Genomic DNA, 22,403 nt, shown 5'->3' on the forward strand with positions numbered 1-22,403 from the left:
TTTTAATAGGCCAAAAAATATATACTGGTTTCCTTCCTTCAGTGTCTCCTGCCTTGATCCTGAGAGAAAAGAAGCTTATCTTAGACATGTTAGACATATACAATGTAGGAAAAAGCTTGGACTTTAGTTTTGCTTAATCAAATATGACCAAATAATCATATAATATGTTAGGGTAGGAAAGAAAAATTTAGTTTAGGTAGATCGAGAAACAGAACTCTAGTTTTTTTTACTTTTGAATAATAAATAATAATGTTTGTTAAAAGTCTTGTTTAAGGACATGATCAATATGCTTTTAAATATTAATTTGTCATTCTGGAACCTTGGAAGTTAACCATGTGACAGTAATTGTTAAACATCAAGCAAAACAATCAAATTGTTTGATAATTTATTTTTAAAGATATGAAAATTTTATGTCTTTTTACAGTAAGAGCAATTGATAATTTGTTATTATTATCTTACATGTATACCAATTACCATTGGTTACAGAAATATCCAATCAAGTTCTGATCGATTCCTAATGCACAAATGTCTTGTTTGCATCCTTTATTTACATTTGACCAGTAAATGGGAGAAACATTTAATATCCAATATTATGCATTATACCTGAATGAGAGCCATTAATCACATAGAATTAATAACTTCCATTTAATTAAATACCAAAAAAGTCACAGTTAGTTTAACATTTTTGATGAAAATTTACTTGTAAAAAGTAATAAGATTAGATAAATTGAATTTGTATACCCGGTAATACAGTTTTTGATTTTTTGTGGATTTTGTTGTTTTAACGCCACTTTAAGCACCGCATTTTGGCTATGTCGTGGTGGCCAGTTTTTACTGGTGGAGGAAGCAGGAGTGCCTGGAGAAAACCACTGACCTTCGATAGGAAAACTGACAATCCTATAATATGTATAATACGCAAAATGATGAAATATATGTTTTCTGTTTTAAAATCGGTTTTAACTCGAATTAAAGTAGCATGAATCTTATGTTCCACTTGAAGTACTCCTAATATATACCAGAGTGTATAAGAATAATTCATGATATCCCTATTTTAATCTACATATCCATGATGATCTATTGTATGTGCGTTTGAAATTTTGTGAAAAATAATGATTTGGCATTTGCTGAATTTACAACCAACAAATTTCATATAGTATCCTGGTACAGAGAATTTTGATATACCATCCTGTTTCTAGAAATCATATGATATCATCCCATCCATATATATAACACAGTCTATAAGAAATTCATTTCAGATAGCAGTACTGCATCTCATTTAAGTAATATGGCATTTCATTACTGATAAATAGTCTACGGTGCTAAAACACACTAGGGAAACACTGGATTCTAGTTTCATACTGCAAAAAAATACATACCTTTTGTATAATTTTGTGTTAGACCTATGATATAAATGTTGAATTGTTGTTTCATTGCTATTAGAACATAAACTCACCATGAGTTACTGAACATTAAGAAAGGTTATGGAAAGAATTTGATTCTGAAAGGAATGTCCTTTGAATGTGTATTGAATTCCTCTTGTAACACTTTATGTGTCTGAGAGATACAGTAAAGAATTGGGACCATAATCAGATGATATTTTGTTACTATTTGAACGTTTTTTTTTGGTTGTTCTTTGTTTTAACACCGTACATGGCTCAGGACTTCAGCGTTAATTAAAAAGGTTGTCAAATTCAAGAAACATACATATTATATGTATAAAAATGTCACAGTGTACTTTGTTGATGTATAGAACACTTATTTCAGATGTATCATTTGATATTGAATACAAGACACCTTATGCATCAAAGATTCAAGTTGGGATTGAAAATACAGAAAGAGCAGTAGAAGAATACAATCCAGAAGTCAGCTTACAGAAAACTCCCACACAAACATGGGAAATGGATGTCAGATCTCTCGTCAATTCCAAGAAATGGATCTCCCAGTACGGGTTACGGAGGAGTAAACTAACGCTGTATCAGGTTCTACCAGTTATAGGGTTCAAAGTTAGTGATGGTAAGTTGTAGTAGTTTGTGTTTTCTACATTTAAATCAGCATTTCAAATTGGCCATCAATTTATTCCTGACTGAAATTTAAAAACTATTTATGATAATCTGTCTCGCCTAATGTAATCCAAATTTTATCTGTACTTTGTAAAGATGATGCAGTACTAAAAAAATTGTCTAATAAATTTGAACACCTAGAAACTTCATTGTCAAGACCTTGCAAATCTCCAAGGATTTTTTTATGATTGCATATGAAGATAAAGTTAGTCGATCATTGTAGTTACACACACATTCATATATACAAATTTATTGCATAAGAATTGCAGCAAAAGAAATAAAACTGCACATCAATTTAAATATTTATCAATAAAGTAAGAAAACATAAATCATTTAGGCAAATATTTACATGTTATAGTGACAACGATTATATAAGCAATGCATTGAAATATATTGATACACACATCTCTGTTTTGTTATCTCTTAGTAGAAAGGATGTAAACAAAATCTACCACATAAAACAGTCAAAATCTAACAATGACGATTTATAATCAGAATGATAAGATATAAACTTTATAGCTCTGAAATACATACACTTTTGTATGATATTAAATCGAGAATAAAGTTATGAGTTTAGTGAGGTGTGAAAACTTTTATAAAATTTCTTTTCTTTAAAAGTTGAATATTTTGTTCAATCGTTCAGTTCAAATCAGTTAAAAAATTTGAATTTAACAATTTATTTTTGTATTTGTGTAAACCCATTATTGAAAACAAAATAAATGTCTTCCAGGGATTAAATGTGAGCTATTACAGCGTTTTACACCTATTTAATTGATTATTTTATTACCCTACAATATATTTTTCATACTTCATCAATTTGCACAAGCAATAAACATGATAAAGGGTATTTAACATAGAATTTATGGTGCAGTCTTTAAATATGACTGCTACCTTTGAAGGTTACTCATATTACCTGTTGGAAAATCAAGCTACAGTTATATTGAAAGCTTTTGGTATTATTAAAGTGCTAACTAAATTGCATTAGATAGACTTTGCTCTGTGTGGTGTCATACTATTATTTAAATAATAAATGTGTTGGTTTGTATCTACTTTAGAAAAGTATTTCCTCTGTTGTCATTTGAAAAAGGCCAATACCTGGTCTGGACCTGTATCTTTGCGTATAATTGATTAAGATTTCAAACGATTAGCAAACAGGAAATAGCTGCATTTTTTCAAGATTACAAATTAATTAATAAGAAAATCAGATATTTAATCTCTGTTTTAATTAAACCTATAATTGATTCCTAATAAAATGATTGATGAATGAGTTTACCCTGGAAACTAGAGTCAAGATCTAGAGAATTATAGAGTTTGTAATGAAATAAAACAAATTAATTGATTAAATTGCCCTTGTTTCATGTGTTTATTTATTAATTTTACCTTTTTATCATATACATGTCAAATATATATATGGTACACATATTATTAAGATTTTTTTTAATAAAGTATATCTTATGACAAAATAATTGATAACTGGCTCCATTTGACATCATCTATGTAGTTTAATGTGACAGTCACAGTGGTGGATCCAGAAGGGGTAGGGGGTGTCATGGGGTTGGAACCCTCTCTATTTTTTTTGGGCGATCATTGCATTTGAATGGGTACATATAGATGGAACCCCCCTTTTAAAATTGGCTGGATCCGCCCCTGAGTCATGGTTTGTTTCTTTGATCTCTTTAGTTACATGCATTTCTTTTTTTGTAGATTTCGATAGATCGCTAAAAAGACCAATCAGTTCCAGGTATGCAGATGGCCTTTTCCATCAGATATTAAGACCTGATGGTAAAACCTTCAATGTAAGTATAAATATTTGTATATATGCACATTTCATCTTAATTTGTAAATGAAACAATCAAAGAAATAATACAATAAAATTGAGAATGGAAATGGGGAATGTGTCAAACAGACAACAACCCGACCATAGAACAGACAACAGCAGAAGGTCACCAACAGGTCTTCAATGCAGGGAGAAATTCCCACTATATCAGTATGCACTAAAATCTTTCCCAACTACTGTTCCATAGACATAGACCATTATTCAGACATTTTCCTTATGCATAATAAATGTATTAATATATCTTATTTAGTTTCACGATATACATTTTTTTAAAACACAGAGAGTAAACTTTACAAGCACTGTTTCCAGTCTTTTAAATTGGTGTATAGAATTACTGATGCCTTCTTGGATATTTTACAGTTTAAACTAAAAGATCGTTGTTATCTCCCTTTATCTAGTGTTTGAACAATGTTTTTATCTAGACTGATATTTTATGGTATTTTTCTTTTTTCAAATTATATTTAGAAAAATAAAGTTATTGCAATATACTTTTTTAATTACAACTAGTTTTAAAATGAAAAATTCTTCAATGTTCTTTTCAGATAACCTGCAGTAGAGATCAGTTACGACAGATTGAAGCACGCCTTAATCAGTCGTTGCTGTTGTTCAAACGAAGACTGGAATGGCTGACAACAGAGAGTAGACGTTTGTTTGGTGTGATAGAAGAGAAAGCATTGACCATTGTCCTTGATATAAGAAATATGTCTCCCATTCACTTTGACCAATACAGAATGGCTTTAGAGAGAGTGATTTACGAACAACTAACTCAAGTTGTCAAGTTTAATTTGATAAGGTATAGTTATATTATAAATATTGAATAAAACATGCACAATGGAATCATAGTTTAACGTCAATGTTAAATATTTCATTTAAAATATTGCAATTTTGTATAAAGGCATTGCTTCTAAATACTTCAATCTCCAACCATTAGAACATTGTATTTGAGCATTTGTTCCAAGTAAATTAACATTGGTGTAAAACTGAAAGTCAACTTTATCTGATTTGACTGAAATGGAAAGCTATGAAATCATGTATTTTTAACCTATGTCTAATATTGCTAAAAAGTCATGATAGCTGAATTTCAGGAAATGCAAATCTACATTAGGATATTAGATGCAGTCATAAGCAGACAGTGTTTATACTTGATGAATGGCATCAGGGAATAAAGCCATGATATACCGTCCCAAATTTTATAAGATTTTTTTTTGTTATAACAGGTCCACAGATGATATAGAGAAATACCAACCAGAATGTGTTCCTGTGACACATGATACCATACAAGGTGCAGTGGACTGGGTCTGGGGACTAGATAGATTAGCACCAGTGGCCAAGACGTCAACATGTGAAGCTATTATAAAGGCTTCCATGGACCCTAATGTAAGTTTATAACAGAACTTGAAGATGTTTTAAAATTATTACTCAGTCTGAATGAAAGGTTTTGCTAGATATCAGTCTCTATCCATACCATTCAATTTTCAATATATCTTAATAATACCTCTGACACACCACCAAATATCAACAAATCAGACCTCTTAAACATCAATAATAACCTCTGTCAACTAATGTTATATTGGATTTATCATCAATCTAAATCATTCAACATATATATATGTATATGTGAGTTCAATATTTGCATACTGTTAAATTATTCATCTTGTTTGTTTTACCTTGGTTGCTGTCTATAATTTTAGTCCTTTTACATATTTGTAGATTTTCACCTTTTTTTTTTAATTCTATTTATATTATGTGTATTAAAGGGTTTTCTTTTTAAAAAAAAGTCTATATGTACATATGATTTATTGTAAAACCTAGCCATTCAAGTGTGCAAAACATATTCAACTATTTTGTTAAAGTTGAAGGATCATATAACATTAATGAATGCTGGTTTGTTAGGTTATTTGAAAAACGATACATCAAATTGAATATAAACAAAGATTTATTAATTTCAAATGGACATTTAACAGTTTGAAGGTTAAAGTGAAAAAGAAAAATTTGAACTAGTAAATGCCTAAACAAAAAATAAATCAGTATATTGAATAACATTTAGGAGTAAAGTTGTGTAAACATTTTCTCTAGTTTTATTTTGAATACTTGTAGAATGAGGCTATTTATCTGTTTACTGAAGGGACTGCTATAGAAACATGTAAAGAAATATTGAAAGAAAAGGTAAGTTCTTTGGTCAGCTTTACCTCTGTCAGACAATTGTTTGTTTTTGTCATGTCAAAATAGTCAAACTAGTAATTATTGGTTTAATATCAAAAGTACAGATGTATTCTTTCAAGCAATGAGAATTCAGAGATGCTATATTTTAAAATTTTTATAAACTTTTCGTAGAATAAAAAGGGGGATGGCGGAATGTTTTTACCTTTTATTAGACAGTTGACCAAATTGTTATGGGAAAACATAGAAGAGAAGCTACTCATTTCTATATAGCTCAGATATAAAAAGATATCATGGTTATTTTAATCAAAGATGTAGATAATTATTTTAATACTTATATTGTAGGTGAGAGAACTACACCACAAAGTGCCTGTCCACACTGTTGCCTTTAATTGTGATGACTCTGCTACTGTAAGATTCCTTAAAGACTTTGCTGACAGAACTTGTGCCAAGTAAGTATATGGAATTTACTGTTGTGAAATGGATGCGTTGTAGAAAAATTGCAAAAGAGGAGGGTTTATTTTGGAGTTTAAATGGCTAGGTGTATAGCCAGTGTATTTATAATAAATAAGAATGAATGTGGAAGATACTATTATTTGTTCCATTATAACTTGCTGTTTGTAGGCCTTCATAAAAATATAAATATTTAGCTAGTCTTGACACAATTTTTTTGTGGAAATATTTAATAATTTAGGGTATATACATAACACTACAGGGAGATAACTATGTAAAAATCAGATGATTGTTCGAATCACATTCTATTGTTAGCGAAATATTAAACTTCTCAATGATTAGAATTAGTGTTTGTCAAACTGATATATATTCAATGAATTTTTTCTGATAAATAGTGGTTCAAGTTTTATGAAATTTTTTATTTTTGTCAAAGGATCAAATTAAATATTTTGTTAAAATTTTATGGAAATTAAACGAGCCAAATTAATTTTAGGCAAGGTGTTTGGTACCAACTTAATATAATTTTGCTCTTATTTTTATTAGATTTCATGCTTATTCTGTGATAATGGAGATGGATAGTTATGAATCCTCTCCTATTGACCCTCGTAACAATAGAGCTAACATAGTGCTGAAGAAACGTACCTATGGTGGAGTTCCTCCTGGGGCAGGGATGAGAGAGGATGTAGCTTTATTGTTTGAGGAGATAGAGGAAACAAGGAACACTATTGCTCAAGTACAAGCTATAATGGAAGAAGTGCCTGAACCTAAAGTTATTGTTGGTGAGTGTGATGAAATCATTTCATTTGAAATGTTATCATAAAATAGAGCAGTTTTCATCTCAAAGCATCACCGTTTTTGTAATTAATACTATTTACTGATTAAAGGGATTTGTGATTTATTTTTGTCTCTTACTTTATGCATTTATTGTCATTATTACTTTCCCATATATTGTCTATGCCCAAATGCCTAAATCTTTATACAAATTTTGAAGAGGATATATTCTATTTTGATGAATATACTTAATTTTATTTTACAACATTTTGAAATCACTTAATATGTTTAAAGGACATCAAAGTTTCATCCATGATTTTTTCCCCCTGTTCAAATGGAATTTCACAAGGAAAGAATAAAAATTGTGATTTTGATCATATTAACACTAATTTTAGAGTATTGCAAATTCTAAGAACCACTAAAGCACAATATGTTATTCATATCTTCTGGGTTTTTAAAGTTTTCATTATAACTCTTTGAAAAGTCCCATAACATACATATAATCATACCAGACCATTTATTGTACCATTCATTATTATTAGCTCACCTGACCTGAAAGGTCAAGTGAGCTTTTCTCATCACTTGGCTTCCGTCATCTGTAAACTTTTACAAAAATTTTCTCCTCTGAAACTACTGGGCCAAATTTAACCAAACTTGGCCACAATCATCATTTGGGTATCTAGTTTGTTTTGGCTTGTATCTCTGAAACCAAAGCATTTAGAGCAAATCTGTCTGGGTAAAATTGTGTATTAGGTCAAGATCTATCTGCCCTGAAATTTTCAGACAAATCTGACAACCTGTTGTTGGGTTGCTGCCCCCGAATTAGTAATTTAAGGAAATTTTTCAGTTTTTGGTTGAATATTATTATAGATAGAGATAAACAGTAAACAGCAATAATGTTCAGCAAAGTAAGATCTACAAATAAGTCAACATGACCAAAATTGTCGGTTGACCCCTTAAGGAGTAATTGCTCTTTATAGTAAATTTTTAACCATTTTTCTAAAATTTTAATAATCTTTATAAAAAAGCTTCTCCTCCGAAACTACTCGGCCAAATTTATCCAAACTTAGCCACAATCATCATGGAGGTATTCAGTTTAAAAAATGTGTCCAATGACCCGGCCAACCAACCGAGATGGCCGCCATGGCTAAAAATATAACATAGGGGTAAAATGTAGGTTTTGGCTTATATCTCTGAAACCAAAAGATTTAGAGCAAATCTAAATTGTTTATCAGGTCAATATCTATGTGCCTTGAAATTTTCAGACCAATTGGACAACCTGTTGTTGGGTTGCTGCCCCCGAATTAGTAACTTTAAGGAAATTTTGCAGATTTTGGTTATTATCTTGAATATTATTATATATATAGATAGAGATAAACTGTAAACAGCAATAATGTTCAGCAAAGTAAGATTTACATATAAGTCAACATGACCAAAATTGTCAATTGACCCCATTAAGGAGATATTGCCCTGTATAGTCTATTTTTAACAATTTTCATAAATTTTTACAAAATATTTTCCACTGTAATTACTGGGCCAAGTTTATTATAGATAGAGATAATTATAGCAACAAGAATGCTCAGTAAAGTAAGATCTACAAACACATCACCATCACTAAAACACAATTTTGTCATGAATTTATCTGTGTCCATTATTTAATATGCACATAGACCAAGGTAAGCAACACAGGCTCTTGAGAGCCTCTAGTTAACAAATATTTCAATATTTGAACAAACTTGCCCGTTATATTCTGCCATATTTTAACTAATTAAACTTTTACTGTTAATTGGTTTTCATTAGATTGAAATTAAAAAGGGCATGTGAGATATATTCTTTTTGTAACAACATCAATTAAAAGAGAATTAACCTGGTATTGATAAAAGATAAATTATTGATATAAATAAATGACTTTATATTGATTGAAGGAAAATGAGAAATTATTGATTTTATGATAGCATGTGGAATACCAAAATTTTATGACAGTGAAAATGTCCATTAGAAAAATATTATTGCAGCCAGTCAGCAGGGTCTAAGGAATGAGTTACTGTAAATTCAAAATTGCAACAAGAAACTGGTGTCACAAAAATAAAAACTTGTATTTAAAGTTTTGGTAGAATTATTAGTTATTTTACATCATTTCCTGAAATCACAATAATTAAATAGCATTTGTAACAGTTGTCCAACAACCGCAATAATACATGCATGCAATTAATCCGAATTTACAGGATTAATATTCTCTCATTAACTTGTTGGCAAATCTCATCTTCTAGAACAATAAAGCTGTTGAGAGTGAATTATACCTAACTTGAACTGAAATTAAAATATTATAAGAAAAATCAAGACAGGTCTTTGGTTTGGATGTGCTAACCCTGTTGGGGCCATAACTGTTTTACCTCTGTATGTCAGTCCATCCGTCCATCCCTCCTTCTGTCCCATGAATATTTCTGTCGCATCTTTCTCAGAAACTACAATACAAGGCTTTATGAAATTTGGTTTCAGGGTTTATATAAGTCAACTATACCATGCATGTCATGCATTTTCAGATCAACAACTTCCTGTTAACCAAAATATTTCACAGTTTCACTTGTTTTATACTATATATTTCATGTTTTTGCTTTGATTGATTGATTCCAATGGATTAACTTTAAATTTTAGTGTTTCATGTCAAATATATTTAATTAAGAATTAGCTGGAAATACTATATCAGTCTATAACAGTAATTTATTATTCATTGGAATTCACCTTTCAATTAACGTATTACAAAAAACACGCTTCTAACATTACAATAGTACAAAATCACCTAGACTTTCCATGACAGGAATAAGCTGATATTATCTGGGTCTTGATATTGCATGTTAGAGATATAACAAAGCTTAATTAAATTCACAGCACCTTTTCCATACATTTTTACTGAGATGTATGTAATGGTTGGGCATTCTATGTTAATGGACCTTAGAAATTGGAAGAATTTTAAAAGTGTGTGCTTTTAAATTGGGATTTAGAGTTTAGTCTTGCAGAGCTAGTTAATACTTGGTTTAGATTAATGGTTGTTGTTTGATTGTTCAATTAAATTATGCCTCCATTAAAATTTTCAGAATCTGTGATAGATAAGACTGATCTAAGTGAAAGAGATGAACAGTATATGGGAACAAAGCAGTGGTTGAACATTTATGGACTTGGTGCTAGAAGATTAGAATTATGGGATGTATTAGGAAGTGTTGCATTCAAACATCGGGATGGAATTGTTGACCTCAAAGTAAAGCCAGATAATAATACACAAACTGAAGCAGTAAGTTGTCATTTTATTGTTTTTGCAGAAGCAAGACATATAGATTCCATAACTGCAACAAGTGTGTTACTATTTTTCTCCCCTTGAGACAGTTGAAGGATTTTAGGACATTTTTTCATATTTTGATATAGATGTTTGCCAAAATTGACTAAAATTTGAATTGAGATGAGAGAAAATTCTTATTACGAAAGCATTTGGATTATTCAGTATATAGTCATTCAGATTAGCTGTGATCAAGTAACTAGAGCTCGCAGTACAAATGTATCACAAGCATCAAAGTGTAATCTAAGTATTTTTTCTTTTCTTCCAGCTGACCCATAGTAAGCTTATTAATGCAAGATATTGTGACAAGTTTCCTGTGGTCAAGTGGAAAGATGGACAAGTAATGCATGTCCAGGTCACACCTGAGATACACAGAAGATATGAAAGAAAGATAAATATCTCTCTCAGATCATTCCATCAAAGGTAACTTATTGAAAGTTTTAGTTATCGATCAAATATTCTAGTCAATTGTAAACTTTTAAAAAGTATATGCTTAGGAGTACCTGGAATGTTTGTGAGAATCATTAAACTGGGAAACAGGACTACTTCAATTTCTTTTTGAATACAGGTATTAAAACACAAAAATAGGCAGTACCCCCTAGTTGTTTGGAGATTCTGAATTACAACATTCTTTATTTTCATTACTATGTAGATACATTTACATCTCTAGTAATTGTATCATTCGTCTTTTTTGATAAGATTCTTTATCCTACTATAATAAAGCATCATATATATCCTTGTAAATCTTATTTTACAGAATTGACTGGTTGAAGCAGGGAAGTAGAGCTTTATTTGGTACAGTTATAGAGGACCAGATCTATGTACTGATAGACACTTCAGCCTCAATGTTACCCAGTATTACATTTGTTAAGGACAAACTCTTTATATTAATGCAGGTCAGTATTCTGTTCTTGGTTACCCCGAAAGAAAGTTTAAAGACTGTTATACAAATGTAAGACGCACCCACTACTACAACCTATGTGTAACTGTCGCATGACAGACACAATCACAGGTCTTTGTTTTGTTTTTTTTAAAACTGATACAGTTTGGTTCATGGTTTTTTTCATGCCTGACATATATGACTCATTTATGCCATCCTATTTTTATTCTATTATCTTTGCAGTTCTCTAAAATCTTCTTAAAATATTTTTATTTGGCATAAATAAAAATATCCTATTAAAGTATTATAATTTCTATATATTAATTTTGAATTATCTCCCTTGTTCATTCTTCAGGAACAATTGAGACACAAAAAGAAGTTCAATATGGTGGCATTTAACTCCAAAGCAATAACCTGGCAAAATAGAATGGTTGATGTTACAGAGCAGTCTCTGATTGGTGCTTGGAAATGGGTCCAGAACTTATCGTGCTGGGGTTCTACTAATACTTATGCTGCCTTACAACACGCTTTGTCTGATCCAGGAACACAGGCTATTTACCTACTGACTGATGGTAGACCTGATCAGGTATGTTAAAATTACTACAAATTCTCTGTTTTGAATGATAATTATTTTTGTTCATTCACTTGAATTTTATGTCATGTCGAAAAGAAAATTCTTTTAGAAAACATGTTCAGTTCTTGCTTTACATTTTCAATAGATAATACATGTACAGGCATGTTTCAAGGACTTGAGGTTAGGGGTAGTTAGTTTTTTTAGAACATTTTTATTATGCCAGAAAAATATTTTTACATCCCCTGAATCAAACCATGCAATCTGTTGTTTATGAAAAATTATTCAAACATTTTGTTTGTACTTTAAGATTATGACACATTTTTTGAATAGACATTATATTGCTAGAGAAAGAGTTTCTATTTACATCTTAACTTAAAAAAAAATAGTGAAATACACTACCACACTTATCAATTACTTCATTACAAAAATATGTTTTTAGAAGGTTTTTTTCCATGTAGGATATTTATGTAATGTGATAACAATTTCGCTTCTTGAAATATAGATTGTGTGGTATTAGAAACTATTTTTTTTCAGGTGTTATTTATTATTCTGTAGTTGTCTCCCATTTCTTACAATCTTTTTGTATATGTTCCAGACCGTATGAGTATTTGGACCATACGCGTACGGTCTGGACCGTATGCGCACTTTTTCAAAATACTCATACAGTCGTCCCGTACGGGTACGGTCTGACTAATAACAAAGAGTTGGTCAAGTTTATTTGATACAAATGCATATAACAGATCAGCATAACTTAACTCTCAAATTGTTATAAAAAAGTTCAATTATAATTGAAATAAAAACTTTATATTTTAACTATATAAAAAATTCACCCTAATTAAGTCTGTTAATCTCTTGTATTTAGCATATAGATCAAATTGAAGATATCGGAAGTAAACATCATTTGGGAGGACAATAGCAAGTGTCACCTTGGGCGAGACTGCGAGAGTACTAAAATAGGATTCAGATATATACAATTGAACAAATATTTAATTTCAATTGTTCCTTTGTTCATTTTATCCATCTATTTGTAATAATAAAAATTTGTAAAACTGAAAATTGAGATTGTGATAATGTTTGTTTAAATTTAACCAATATAATCCATAACATGTATGGTCAGCTCAAACTGGACCATATGCGTAAACTCATACGGTCCGACCGTACGCGTATGGTCGGACCGTACGAGTTTACGTATACGGTCCGGACCGTACACGTACGGTCCAAATACTCATATGGTCTGGAACATATACAAAAGGAATATAAGTGATAATTGAAAAGACAGATACTTTTTACACAAAGAAGATATACATGGATTAAGATACTAAGCAAAATATAATGTTATAAATGAATTTCTATCTCCTTCAGATATTTTCCTTTTTTTTTTTAAATTGTGCTTTTTTTCTTTTCAGCCACCAAAGTCAATAATTGCTCAAGTACAGATGCAGCACTGTGTTCCTGTTCATGCTATTTCCTTTAACTGTAATGATACAGAGGCAAACCAGTTCCTGTCTGACTTGGCTCAGGCCACTGATGGAAGATACCATTATTTCTCTGAGAAAGGGATTGATGCAGATCAGCCTAAATCTTGGGAGGTAATAAATTATGCAAAATTTAAAAGTGCTTTATTTCATTGTTTAGTAAGGGGACATCAAGAACATAATACAATTGACAAAGACAATTACCAGTAATATAACATCTAAAAAGGTAAGGATGAAAATTAGAAATTGGAAAAAAAATATGTTTTTTCCCATTGGAATGTTTATACATTTTCTTATTGATGACAGATCTTGGAAAGTTTCTGGTTTTTCATTTATTCATCCAGACCCTGTCTTTTTTCCAGCTTGACCTGGGGTAAATGTTTAAATATGTATCTGTTCTTGATCTCCATATGTCTAAGTCAGTGACATTGAATAGTTGGCTACCTATTACTTTGACATATCTACTAGACAAGATATAATAGAGAAATAAGAAGATGTGGTATGATTGTCAATATAACAACTTTCCACTAGAAATCAAAATTATGTGGATAAGTCACTTTAGGTTTATGTATATAACTAATTTTTGTCGTAATATGATTTGTATAAAATGATGACCAGACAGAATGTTCTGATAATTTTGCATAAATTCATTAATATAATATAGTTCAGTATGACCTTTTAATACTATTCTTTATGTTGTTAACTGTAGAAGTATGTAACACTTAAACAGTGCATATTTATAAATGCATGGGTAACTATGACCTGTGATTTAATGATTATTTTTACTGAGTCAAACTTGTGTAGTGCAATGAGATTTTGTATGAATACAGAAACTGTATAAATGAGTAAAACTTACTTATAAAAAGGTTCCTGTCGAACATTTCTTATATTTAGCGGAAAAAAAATACAAGTCATTTTATGATGAAAAAGAAACAAACAACATTTTATAGGGATTTTTTTTAAATCATCAAATGATTTACTTGGTTTTTACCTGTTTAAATTTTCCAAATGCATTACCTGATTTTTGCCTCCAATTTTATCTTTAAATTTTACAGAGTGAAGACATAAGACTTCTAAAGGAAGAAATAAGAAGAGGATTAGAACATCTACAGAAGATAGAAGATCTCAGGGATGAATGTTCTGATCTTTCATGGAAAAGTGGGGCAGAGAATCTGAGGGAAAGCAGATGTAGCAGGTATATTCTCTACTACATGTACTAATGTTTTTTATCAATATACATATAAGCTTCAATGTATGATGGTGGTAGGATTGATTTGATAAATGTTCTTCATTTCTATCTCTCCACCTTGTTTTCTTATAAAATGTATTAATTATTTAAATCTTGACAAGAATAAGGAGTATAACTGTAAATGAATAGAAAAATTTATCAAACTGTGAGATGCTAACTTAATATTTAGGTTGGTTTAAAAAGTTAAAAAATAGTCTAAAAAATGTGAAAATCCACTGCACTGAATCTGTTGCTGTATGTTATATCAATTCATTAGTTTAAAGTGTATTCCCATTATGAGCTGTTCAGCTCTGTTGCATCAAATATGAAAGTTAATATGTTTTAAATACTATTACCTAGGAATCATCCAATGCCAAAAACTGACAGACCATCAGCTGTTCCTGCTATGAATCCATCAGAGATCTTTCGTCCAGATCCATTGAGTATTCCACGCCCAAAGAGTTGTCCTCCCCCACGTAAGGACAGACAAACACCATCACCACCACCTAGATCAGCGTCCCCTCCGGTTCAAAAATCATCACTTAGGATTCGTAGATATTCACGCCCAGTCAGTGCTAGAAAGTCATCTCAGAATCCACTAAGTGCCTGTAAGTACTAATGTATATTTTGATGGAGGATTGTAGAAATAGGGATTTATTTTAATAGCTTTAATCATTAGAATTACATATAGCTCATATTAATATTTTAAAAAAGTAATTAGAATTTACATGAGTACTAGAACTAACAAAAGCATTTGTAATAATAAACTTTTTACTTTTTATCTTAACTATGTTTGGATTAGAATTAAATGTCTTGTAAGAATTGAGGCATTTGTAATTGAACTAATATTTTTATAATTATCTAGCAAAAAAAGAAATATCATCTCGTCCTCGCAGAAAATCAGGTAGCTAACAGTTTTCAACATGAACATCCTCATTGTAAATCATGCAAGATTTCCCATAAACCCATTCTGAAATTCTGCACTTTCTAAGCTAGCATTTGATCAATTTAGATACAGAAAGATTATTTTTTTTCATTTTTAGTTTTGAAAGAATGATTGCATGCTAAATAGTGTTATTACAGTGTGGGAATTTAAATGTTTTTGACTTGCATAATTTACTTTTTTGCATGAATATGTATTTTGAATATTTCAATGCATGCATGTGTTTTCTAAAGGCACGCTTTAACTCTGGAGCACATGGATGTTATATTTTTATCACCAATTGAAGGGGGGAAATTTTCATGTTTTGTGTTACATTTTACACAGGAAAAGGATTGATATAAAGATTTTTTTTCCTAAGGTTAAGGGGTCAGGTACAGGGAGATAACTCTTTAAATCAGTCATGCGTTTTTAAAAGTCGAGTTTCATCAATATATTTTAAGCATTTACCTGAGACAGATTGGAAATAGTCTATGTAACATAGAGCTTAGAAAATATTTATGAAAATGGTTGACACAAACGTACTGATGAATTTAAGAGTTATTTCCCTTAACATAGATCTACCTCCTTAAATACAAGTTTATGATATGCTTGTTGTTTGATTTACTGGTGATTTTTAAATAAATACAGGCATTTTAATTCTGAATTATTGACTGCAGTCTTGTATTTATAATATAAAATGGGTTGCATGAGTAAAACAAAGCCTTCTATCATATATGCAAGATTTTAGAATAGTTCATTTGTCATGATATGCACGTAATACAGCATTCACAGGTTTGCATGTCTTTAAACATTTCTTGTATTTATAGCATAGACCACCTATATGATACATTGTTAAACTGCTTTCTTGCCAGTTTCAGACAGATTGTTTTAAATATTTTTATGAATTCAACTGTTTTGAAAATTTCATAAACATATTTTCATTTCAGTTGTAAATACGAATTCAGATTTTAGATTTGATATAGAACTTTTCTTAACACTCTAAACAATCATTATGTTTAAAATTCAGAATTAACTCTGGTTTCGTAAAACTTAATTTTAACTTGTATATAAACTATAATATCTACATTCCATTTCTCATGGACAGTATTCACTCACTGAGTGCAGATAACTGTGGTTGATTTTGATGTATTGCTGAATAAAGTTTACAAGTCTTTAGAAATGTGTATTTTGTTGAACATTTATAGTTGTGGTTAACCCTATCTCCATGAAATCCACAAATATCAATGAATTCACAGTATTTGTATAAAATTTATTTCCAGCTCACACAAGAACAAGTTTACTACGTACAATGACAAGCACTGGACGATTTGACCCTGATGAATGGTTACTGCCAGAAACCCGACAGTTGTTTGAGAAACAAGCCAAACATCAACAACAGTTAGCTGAAGGTATAATTGTTTTCAAATCATAGTTTTGTGAAATCTTAGCTCTTGTGTTCTGATGATTCTATTTCTTTCCTTTCTATCATAGTTGACCATCAAAGTTTTGTAGCAAATAATTGTTGGCTGTTTTTTTTGCATTTCGCAAGCATATAATGCTTATTTTATATACTAATTGTCCTAAGAATCATTCTTCAATAATATTTAGCTCAAAAATTTCTATCCAAAACATAAATAGAACTATAAATTTTAACATAAAACAACAGATGTGTTTTTCATTTTTATATGCCCGTCAAAATTTTGACGGGATGTATTATGTTATACAAATGTCCGATGTCTGTCCAGTGTAAACATGTCGCACCGTAACTTGAGAATGACTTATCCAAATTTCATGAAACTTATTTTAGTTGTTTCTTATGATGGTCAATGATCTGTATAATTTTTGGTGAAAATAAGATTAAAACTTTTTGAGTTACGGCCCTTTGTAACTAAAACATGGGGGTGTTTTTTTCACATGTTGCACCATATATCAAAAACAATTTTTGATTATTGCTTAAAACTTTACACAATTCTTAGTTATATTAATCTTAAGATCTGTATACTTTTTGGTGATGATTCAAAATTTCATTTTTGAGTTATTGAGTATTTTGTAAAAAAGGGGGAGGGGGTTTTTACATGTCGCGCCGTATCTCAAAAAACGATTTATGATTATTGCTTAAAACTTTACACACGTCTTTGTTATATTAATCTAAACATCTGTATACTTTTTGGTGATGATTCAAAATTTTATTTTTCAGTTATTTAGTATTTTGTAAAAAAAGGGGGAGGGTTTTTTTATATGTCGTGCCGTATCTCAAAAACAATTTATGATTGTTGCTTAAAACTTTACACATTTCTTTGTTATATTAATCTAAAGATCTGTATACTTTTTGGTTTTGATTCAAAATTTTATTTTAGTGATACACATGTATTTAGTTTTTTTAAAGAAAAAAAAGAGGGGGGGTTCATATGTCCCTCCGTATCTCAAAAACAATATATGGTTATTGCTTAAAACTTTCTCAGAAACTATTTATGTTTATTGCATAAAACTTTCACACAAGACGACGGGCGTATTATGCGCTCATGGCGCAGCTGTTTATTTGGTCTGAGATATGTCATTTTCTTCAGAAAATTGTTATTCTGGATATCTTTGTTTATTTTTAGCTCTACAACGCTTTCATCTTTCTCCGTATGTTGTGGAACGTAGAAACGGTATAGTCATTATGCTCGTTGTCGCTAATTTGGCTTGAAGTGATTGATAACAGCACATTCAAACATATATTCACATTGATTATATATTTTACTCATTTCAGTGTCATCATCTTAACCATCTGATAATCATATGACAATGTGTGTTTGCCAAAGATTGCATGAGTTCCATCATTAAAATAAAATTGCAACAGCTTTTCCAGCTAATTCTTAACATTTATAATTTCATTTTATTTTCCATTTAATGTTTTACAACAGCTCACTGCATGCAACACCAAAATTTTATCCTGGGCAAATTAATTTACTCCATGAGACAAGATTGAGTTCAACACTGCATGCTTTATTTTAAAGCTTCTTACAATTTCATGCAAAATTTCTAACTGGACTGGATAATATATATTAAAAAGTATCATTTAAGCGGTTATTTCTAAGTGTCATTACTGACACATTGACAGTCAGAACAAACATCTCAGTATTTCATATTAAGGACATCACAATCAATACAATTACAAGTATTCATATTTTATTACATATGTTCATAAAACTAAAACAAAAATTTGAATTGGCTGATGGTTGCACTTTTCAAGGGGTTTTTCAGAATCATGGTGGTCAATTTCATTTCTGTCTTTAACTTTACGTTCACAATAAGATTCACCTGAACTATAGAATGATAATGTTGAATATTTTAATTCGAAATTTCTGTCTCTATAACTCACAGCTTAACTTTTATTTAAGAATCATGTAAGCTAACACAAATTTATCTTGCTCAAATATTTTACATGCTTAAACAATACAAATAAGAATAAGTCATGAGAGATGATCCTGTTTTGGGAACAACTTAACAGTCATATATCAAGGATTTAATGAATCAGGTTTATACATGTATCAAGAAATTTCATAGTGCATAAGCTATTTTGCTTTATTTCACATTAGAATTAAAAATTGATGTACTATGGTCATCCTCAAACCACACCTTCAAATTAATCAATTGAAGATGTCATACATACATGATACAACTATATATAAGTAGATTACTTCAAATCATTTAAAATAAATTGCTTTACTTTATCAGATATTAACTATTTTGATATAGAGATATAGGTCTTAGTTTGACTGTAGGAGAAAATTAGTTAATTGTATCTAATAAAATGAATATTTCATACAAACTTAATTTGTATTTTCAGTTGACCAAAAGAGAGAAAATGCAAGAACATTTAGAAAAAAAAGACTAGCAAGGTAATACAAAGTTTCAATAAGATCTTTGAGTAATCTTTTAAAATTCAAGTGAATCTATTACTGTGCTGTACACATAACAGCGATAGCTATTTTTTCCACTGGATCATACTCATAAAGTTTACTGAAGCACCCAAAACTTCTGAAAAAGTCCAACCTAAAGTTAGTTTTGTTTTTATCGTTGACTTTATGAGGCTTTAACCATATGAAAAGAACGTTTTCTTAAAATTATTGCTTTAAAGAGAAATTTTGTTCTTACATTAATATATGTTTTACAGGGCTAAAGAAACATCATCAAAGATATGGTTGAGCAAGCATGGACTGGTTGCTAAGAAACTGACTATACTGGATGCCCTAGCACCAACATTTATTCCAAGAAGAGCTAAATATGTCCCTATACTGGATAGACATGTATTATCTAAGGTCTTTGATGATGTAAGTAGTTTGAAGAGAGAGAGAGAGGATACCAATAAACTAATACAAAGTCATAGGTCTAATAAAACCAGACAACACCAAGGCCAAACAGTGAAAAGACAAACTGTTATAATACTACAAAACTTAGATAACTAAAGATTGAGCAACATAAAGTGGGTCTCATTGGGGTCTAAGCGTGACACAGGATTTCCGAATTTTTGTAAGCGTGACACATGAAAGTCAAATTATTGTGTCGTGAAAACGGGAAATGAGGTCTAGCAGGACCCGGGAAATGACAATAAAAACTGGAATTGCTTATGTACATAGTGTAAGCGTGATACGGGAATCTGACAAAACAGTAAGTGGGATCCGGGATTGGAACCCCCCAATGAGACCCCCCATAAATCCACACCCAAAACCATGGGTAAACTCAGGGGATGTACTATTTCAGTAAAACGAATCTTTAAAGATGATTTTGCTCTTTCTTACTTAATGTCGTTTTATGCAATTCATCTTAAGTTTCTGTAATAAGATCAGTTCAAAGTAAAGTATTACGATAATGTGACATGTTGTCTTGCACACAGTTACTTTATGAGCTAGCATAATAATGCTACTTAATGAGAGACAAACATCAATCAATTACTCATTATTTTTTTTTATGATTATGTTACTGAATCTGTCATGTCTGATTTGAAGTACTCATTACTTTAGCCTTTTTTTATCATGCAAGGGTATAAGTTTACACAAAATTACTAGAACTTACCTGTATATATAATCTGATGAAAAACAGCAGTACTGCTCTTCTAACATATATTTACCAATTTAAAAAAGGACCATTGATTACAGCTGATGTATTTTTGATATTTTAGATATTACCTATGGCCCATGTGTCCAGCAGGAAACCACATGTTACATTGATAAATCCTTCAGCGGTTGATTTACATGGTTATGAACAGAAAGTACATAAAGCTATAGTATCCTATCATAAGTAAGTACCTTTTGTGTAGCAATGAATATTATTTCAGGGAAAAAAAATTGTCTTTCCATGTGCTTTGTCAGCAAAACTTCACCAAAACATCTTGAATATTTTGCTAAATTTAATATGGTTATTGAAGAGGATGTGTGTAAAAAAGTATAATCCTTGTCTTACGTGTTAAGGGGAGATAACTCAATTCGATATACAATATATTGTTTGGGCATGGTTTCTTTTTGAATGTTCATTCACAACTCTTGTTCGTATAGGCTTAATTTGAATCAAATCTAACAGTTTATTTTGTGCAGCACACATAAGTGTGGATTGAATGGTTGCAAAACAAAATATTGTAGTTTTTAAAACCAAGATTTCAATTATATATATATAACTCTCAAATCAATTTTTTTTTAATTTCAGACGTCTAAATAAAATTGTATGGGAAGCTCTGCCTGAAGAAGAACGCAAAAAGTAGGTATTTCAACATATTAATTTACAAATAGTCCAAAAGTTTTATTTAATGAAAGTGATCGATTGTTGACTGGAATAATTCATCTATAAATATAAATGCTCTGCTGGAAAGTTAGATTGTTAAAATGTCAATTCAAAGTAGATGTCAAAAATTTTGAGTTAGAGTTTTTCTGATATTGACAATATTCATTTCATTGACATCAAAACATGTTTTTTTATTCATGTGGTCTCAAAAAAAAAATTCTGAAATCTATACCTGACAAACTCAAATAACTTAAATTAAGCAACAACTTTTTTTTAAAACTAAGTAATTATTTAACTCTGTTTATTTTTAGACTTGATTCGGACAAACCTGTTCCATTTGAGGAGAATCGCAATGAATTACTAGATGCATTAGATAATGCTGGTTGGCCAATCAAAGAAAATGATATTATATTACTAGAAGAAGAAATCACTAGAGCAAATAATTTTCTACAGCAATCAAAAGACCTTCGCCGAGCCTCAGACCCTCGACGAAAAGACAGTTACGATAATTTACTTGAGCGTGTAATGGATATGGATGAGCAAGATAAGTCATCAAGTTCTAGCTCAAGTGACAGCGAAAGTGATGACAGTCGAAGCGACCATAGTGACAAGGGAAACAAGAGTGTCAGGAGTGAGAAAAGTGACAAGGGTGACAGAAGTGTTAGAAGTGACAAGAGTGACAAAGGAGACAGGAGTGTCAGAAGTGACAGAAGCAAGGACAGGAAAGAAGATGACGATTTAAATGTCTATGATGATAAAGCTAGTGTGGCCTCCAGCCTAACTGATAAGAGTACACACGACTTTTTCGAGGTCAGTCACACTTGAATGTGAAACACAAGAGCATGACTTGCTTAAACAGATCGCCTTAGTATTAGTGAATGAATAAACAATCTATTGTTAGTCACCTGTGAGGGCAGGTTAATTAGTGTTTGCTATTAGTACATTATGAACA

General features: G+C 30.6%; 1 protein-coding gene across 1 annotated transcript in view; it reads left to right on the plus strand.

Moving 5' to 3' along the window:
* The window catches only part of LOC143042975 (von Willebrand factor A domain-containing protein 3B-like), a 58,695-nt gene that overhangs the window by 4,353 nt on the left and 31,939 nt on the right, over nt 1-22,403 (plus strand). The window contains exons 2-23 of the mRNA XM_076215475.1: nt 1,765-2,013; nt 3,765-3,856; nt 4,440-4,690; nt 5,115-5,274; nt 5,995-6,063; nt 6,403-6,509; nt 7,054-7,289; nt 10,377-10,570; nt 10,881-11,035; nt 11,370-11,508; nt 11,848-12,078; nt 13,473-13,655; nt 14,597-14,736; nt 15,130-15,377; nt 15,635-15,673; nt 16,972-17,100; nt 18,295-18,342; nt 19,524-19,575; nt 19,851-20,007; nt 20,856-20,974; nt 21,377-21,427; nt 21,763-22,270. Coding sequence (XP_076071590.1) covers nt 1,765-2,013; nt 3,765-3,856; nt 4,440-4,690; nt 5,115-5,274; nt 5,995-6,063; nt 6,403-6,509; nt 7,054-7,289; nt 10,377-10,570; nt 10,881-11,035; nt 11,370-11,508; nt 11,848-12,078; nt 13,473-13,655; nt 14,597-14,736; nt 15,130-15,377; nt 15,635-15,673; nt 16,972-17,100; nt 18,295-18,342; nt 19,524-19,575; nt 19,851-20,007; nt 20,856-20,974; nt 21,377-21,427; nt 21,763-22,270 — 3,557 coding nt within the window. The remainder of the gene's footprint in view (nt 1-1,764; nt 2,014-3,764; nt 3,857-4,439; nt 4,691-5,114; nt 5,275-5,994; nt 6,064-6,402; nt 6,510-7,053; nt 7,290-10,376; nt 10,571-10,880; nt 11,036-11,369; nt 11,509-11,847; nt 12,079-13,472; nt 13,656-14,596; nt 14,737-15,129; nt 15,378-15,634; nt 15,674-16,971; nt 17,101-18,294; nt 18,343-19,523; nt 19,576-19,850; nt 20,008-20,855; nt 20,975-21,376; nt 21,428-21,762; nt 22,271-22,403) is intronic.

Source organism: Mytilus galloprovincialis, chromosome 8, assembly GCF_965363235.1.
Source record: "Mytilus galloprovincialis chromosome 8, xbMytGall1.hap1.1, whole genome shotgun sequence".
In the NCBI taxonomy this organism is placed as follows: Eukaryota; Metazoa; Mollusca; class Bivalvia; order Mytilida; family Mytilidae; genus Mytilus; species Mytilus galloprovincialis.